This window comes from Otolemur garnettii, unplaced genomic scaffold (assembly GCF_000181295.1).
Source record: "Otolemur garnettii isolate 467f Iridium unplaced genomic scaffold, OtoGar3 scaffold00046, whole genome shotgun sequence".
Lineage (NCBI taxonomy): Eukaryota > Metazoa > Chordata > Mammalia > Primates > Galagidae > Otolemur > Otolemur garnettii.
Genome location: NW_003852441.1, coordinates 1,064,574 through 1,070,176, shown reverse-complemented (window position 1 = coordinate 1,070,176; position 5,603 = coordinate 1,064,574). Strand labels below are relative to the sequence as shown.

General features: G+C 42.4%; 1 protein-coding gene across 1 annotated transcript in view; it reads left to right on the top strand.

Moving 5' to 3' along the window:
- TOP3A (DNA topoisomerase III alpha) overlaps positions 1 to 5,603 on the top strand; it is a 33,834-nt gene that overhangs the window by 4,316 nt on the left and 23,915 nt on the right. Inside the window, 6 exon segments of the mRNA XM_003791047.3 lie at positions 370 to 429; positions 1,345 to 1,418; positions 1,859 to 1,934; positions 3,533 to 3,641; positions 4,930 to 5,073; positions 5,225 to 5,395. Of these exon segments, the coding sequence (XP_003791095.1) occupies positions 370 to 429; positions 1,345 to 1,418; positions 1,859 to 1,934; positions 3,533 to 3,641; positions 4,930 to 5,073; positions 5,225 to 5,395 (634 nt within the window).

Here is a 5,603-nt window from a genome sequence, read left to right as displayed (position 1 = left end):
TTTTTTTTTTTACTTGCCCCCAGTAGAGTGCTGTAGTATCATAGCTCACAGCAACCTCAAACTCTTGGGTTCAGGTGATCCTCTTGCCTCAGCCTCTCAAGTAACTGGGACTATAGATGCCCACCATAATACCTGACTGTTTTTTAGAGATGGGGTCTCGCTCTTGCTCTGGTCTGGAACTCCTGAGCTCAAGCAATCCCACTGCAGCCTCCCAGAGTGCTGGGATTACAGGTGCGAGCTGCCCTGCCCAGCCTTATTTTACATTTTTAATATTCCCACATCTCAGGGTTTTGCTTGCTGCTGATGCTGAGGAGGCATTTGTATTTTTTAAGACATAATTTATATTTTTTACTTTGTTTTATTTTACAGAGAGAAGGACTTTCTAAATTCAACAAGATCTACGAATTTGATTATCACTTGTATGGCCAGGTATGTGCTAAAATATTTCCATCATGAAGCTGAAGTGTGCTTTCAGGTCCACATGTTACTTTGGTGTACAATCCTTGGGTTGAGCCTCCTCCCTAAATTACTTTAGAGTTCTTCAACCAAGAGGGAGTAGTCACTGTGTTAAGAGTAACTATTGTTATGACCTAAGAGTCCCTGGTTACAGGTGATCATTTCATAATTTATAAGGAAGTTTAATAAAATGTAATCAAATTTCCTCTTTTTGATAAAATATGGTCTCATATCAGCTCTTTATAATAAGAAACAAGCGAATACACAATAGCTTGAGGAAATTTTAAATGATATAGCAAACATCATAGTACTGGGATTAAAATGGTGATAGTCTTCTTTTTTTTTTGAGACAGAGTCTCACTGTGTCACCCTCAGTAGAGTGCTTTGGCATCACAGCTCACAGCAGCCTCAAACTCCTGAGCTTAAGCAATTCTCTTGCCTCAGCCTCCTGAGTAGCTGGGACTCCGGGCGCCTGCCACAACCTTCCGCTATTTTTTGGTTGCAGTTGTCATTGTTGTTTAGCAGGCCCAAGGGCTCAAACCCACCAGCTTTGATGTATGTGGCTGGCGCCTTAGCCAGTTGAGCTATAGGCGCCGAGCCAAACCCACCAGCTTTGATGTATGTGGCTGGCGCCCTACTCACTGAGCTATGGGCGCTGAGCCAAAATGGTGATAGTCTTGTATCATAGGTATTAAATAAAAAGAATAGTGATTATATTCCTATGGCTTTTGGCTTTTAAGAGCTATATTTATGTTTGCGTCTTCCTAGTCAGCTGAGTTTTGTTTTGTTTTTTTTTTAATTTCCTTTAATACAAATTCCTCCCTTTCGTTTGATGATTTGCCAAAATATAACTGCAAAAAGACTAACTTGAGTTTTGTCATCATTCAGAATGTTACCATGATAATGACTTCAGTTTCTGGACATTTGCTGGCTCATGATTTCCAGATGCAATTTCGAAAATGGTCAGTACAATTCGTTGGGGAAGGACTTTCAGATTATTACAGTAAATTTTGAAATATTATGGTAGTTTTCAGGCATGTTGATCTTACTATGTAATTTATAAGATGATCTAGAATTATCTAATTCATTGTGAATTTGCGTCAGATCTTTAGAATAAATAGATAACTTTTAAAGAATTCTCCCAAAATAGTCAGACCTTTTTCATGCAGTCATTAGATTGCTTTTATCAACTGCACACACCCATGATATGGTTCCAGAATGTTTTTGTAGCTCCTGTTGATCTTCATGGAGAAGCAGACAGTGTGCTTTGCAGAGGGGCATAGACTTCCTTTCAATCTGCTGGGTATCCACTGTGAACCCACTGGAGCAGTTTGTGCTGGTTGGAATGGGGGGGATTCTCCATTGCGAGCTGAGGTGGGACTCTGTTTTTTTTCTATTCTAGGCAGAGCTGCAATCCTCTTGTCCTCTTTGAAGCAAAAATTGAAAAGTACTGCCCAGAGAATTTTGTAGACATCAAGGTAGGTTCTTTTGAAGATATATGGCATTGAAATTGGAACAACCATAAAGAATCAAACTGAGCGATTTGTGTTTTGATTTTTGTTTTGTTTTCTTTGAGACAGAGTCTTACTTTGTTGCCCTTAGTAGAGTTCTGTGGCATCATAGCTCACAGCAACCTCAAACTCTTGGGCTCAAGCAATTCTCTTGCCTTACCCTCCCAAGTAACTGGGACTACAGGCGCCTTCCACAATACCTGACTATTTTTAGAGATGAGGTCTTGTTCTGGCTCAGGCTGGTCTCAAACCTGTGAGCTCAAGCATTTCTCCCTCCTTGGCCTTCCAGAGTGCTAGAATTACAGGTGTATATTTTTAATTCATTGGAATTTATAGTAAGGTTTTCCACCAAACTCAGTACCATAATTTAAAAAGTTAATTTCCACCTGTTTTATAAGTAAGGCTGTTTGAACTTTGTGACCAAGAGACTGAAGTAAGCCCTTTTTATGAATAGTAGTTATTTATATCCTAGGAATAAGTACTGTTAAATTATTAGTGCTAACCATCATCCCACCCCAAGTTAGAATGGAAGAGGCTACAAAGTGTAAATGGTTGTTTGACAGTAAACTGCCAATTCCTAAATAGTCAGGTCACCTACAGTTAATTCACTGCTAACTGGGACACCTTGGGATGAAATTCATTTGGCATTGGCATTTATTTTTAAAACAAGACATAATCAGAATCACCTAAGTTTTAAAAGACCTGAGTTTTAGGTCTCATCATATTGACAAAGTTATATTAAGTTCTTTGTCTTCTAAAAGCTTGTTTGTGGGCTCTGCACCTGTAGCTCAGTGGCTAGGGCATTGGCTATCTACACCAGAGCTGATGGGTTCAAACCCAGCCCAGGCCTGCCAAACAACAATGACAACTACAACCAAAAAATAGCCGGGCATTGTGGCAGGCTCCTGTAGTCCCAGCTACTGGGGAGGCTGAGGCAAGAGAATCGCTTAAGCCCAAGAGTTTGAGATTGCTATGAGCCGTGACACCACGGCATTCTACCAGGGCGACATAGTGAGGCGCTGTCTCAAAAAATCAATAAATAAATAAAAAGAAAAACTCATTTGTGGGTCTGGATTGTTATGCTAGAGACCTCATGGTGGCCCGCACTAGTATAAGCAGGTTTCTTTGACTTCTTTCCCTTGCCAAGATGACACACTTTGAGGACAGCGTTACTCTTCAGTCAGAGGTCTTCAAGTGTAAAGTTAGTGGGCTGCAATTCTCTTTCTCTCTCTCTCTCTCTCTCTCTCTTTTTTTTTTTTTTGGAGACGGAATCTCAGTTTATTCCCCTGGGTAGAGTGCCATGGTATTGTAGCTCAAAGCAACCTCATATTCTTGGGCTCAAGCAATTCTCTTACCTCAGCCTTCCATGTAGCTGGGACTATGGGTGCCCAGCTATTTCTTTTTTTTTAGAGATGGAGTCTCACTCTTACTCAGATTGATCTTGAACTTGTGAATTTAGACAATCCACCTGCCTCGGCCTCCCAGAGTGCTGGGATTCCAGGCATGAGCCACCGAGCCCAGCTATAATGGTCTTCTCACTGCTCTTTCCCCACCATGAACTTCAGAAAACTCTGGAACGAGAGACACGGCAGTGCCAGGCTCTGGTGATCTGGACTGACTGTGATAGAGAAGGTGAAAACATTGGATTTGAGATCATCCATGTGTGCAGGGCTGGTAAGTGCTGCTGCTACTACTGCTGTTGCATTTAGAATTTTGTCCTTTGGAATCCCATAGTGAAGTTCTCCTGTATATGTATACATGTGGGCTATGGCTGAGCTCCTCTGCAGGCATTCTTTGTCCTAGAGCAGATCACTAAAGCCTTGGGAGCCTTGACTTCCTCCTGTGGTGCCAATCGACACATATCCTAGGGAGGCTATGGGAATTAAACGAGTTAATGATAGTGTAGACCAATTAGCCCAGGGCTTATTCCTTCTTAAGTATAAGTAGATCCCTAGATTTTTAAAAACAGGGACCTTATAATCAATTTTTTTAAATTGGACGGTGCCTGTGGCTCAGTGAGTAGGGCGCTGGCCCCATATACCGAGGGTGGCGGGTTTGAACTTAGCCCCGGCCAAACTGCAACAACAAAAAAATAGCTGGGCGTTGTGGCAGGTGCTTGTAGTCCCAGGTACTTGGGAGACTGAGGCAAGAGAATTGCCTAAGCCGAGGAGTTGGAGGTTGCTGTGAGCTGTGATGCCATGGTACTCTACCAAGGGCAATAAAGTGAGACTCTGTCTAGTCTAAAAAATAAATAAATAAAGTTATATATTGAATATATGCAGAAGAATGGATATATTATTGTGGATATATGTATATATCAGCACTAGGATTACAGGCATGAGCCACCACAGCTGGCTTCTATTTGTTTTCTTAATCTCTCATGGTCATTGTACAATGCTTAACTATTAATAAGTAGTGATTAAAGTGGATTGGAGTGGCTACGACAGTGTTAGTGATTTCAGGTAACTTTGAGGAAGTGATGAACACACCATTCTCTGGCTCACATTGTGGGGTGGCTGTTTTCCCTAAGTGGTTTTGTATTGACAACTATAACGACTCCTGGAAATTTCAGTGCATTAACCTTCAAAAGTGAAATATATATATGTCCTATATTCTTTCCTAGAGGTACATGAAATGCCCCCATAGGACCCTTTAATTAACAAAGTTTTTCTTTCCCCTAAAGACCTGAGAGAACAAGTAAGATTGAAGTCTCAAAAGGCTCATCAAGTGAGTTGTAGTTAATAGCTAAAATTTACTCTGTGATTATGCTGATGTCACTCAGTTTGATGGTTATGGTAATGTTTCCCTTTTAGACACTAATTTAATTTGTAGGTAAATTGGGTGTGTCACAGTTTCTTGAACTGGTTTGCCTTTATTTCAAGGTAGTTTAAGAAAAGTAAGCCCTTTGTGATGGAAAGCAGTGGCTCTTACTTTGACCTTGGTGTCACCTTGTATTCCTTAGTGAAGCCCAGTCTGCAGGTGCTGCGAGCCCGTTTTTCTGAGATCACACCCCGTGCTGTCAGGATGGCCTGTGAAAACCTCACCGAGCCTGATGAGAGAGTGAGCAGTGCTGTGGATGTGAGACAGGAGCTGGACCTGAGAATTGGTGAGGAGCCAGACAGACCCCTCCCAGTGCTGTGGGGCACATTGATGTTGGTTTAGGAAACCAAAGATGAGGTTCTGTATAAATATACTTAGCCAGCTCTGACCTTGGTATCCCTCGTTTTCTCGTTCCTTCTTCCAACCTCACTATCCAGGAGCTGCATTCACCAGGTTCCAGACCCTGCGGCTTCAGAGGATTTTCCCTGAAGTGCTGGCAGAGCAGCTCATCAGTTATGGCAGCTGCCAGTTCCCCACGCTCGGCTTCGTGGTGGAGAGGTTCAAAGCTATTCAGGCTTTCGTTCCAGAGGCATTCCATAGGATTAAAGGTCAGGCTGAGGCTTGTTTCTGGATAGCACCTACCGGCCCAGGAGTAACAGGGGACCAGGGAGTGGTGTTAACAATACTAATTAGAAGTGTGATTTTTGGCCGGGTGCAGTTTCTCACACCTATAACCCTAGTACTCTGGGAGGCCAAGGCAGGTGGATCTCCTGAGCTCAGGAATTCGAGACCAGCCTGAGCAAGAGCAAGGCCCCA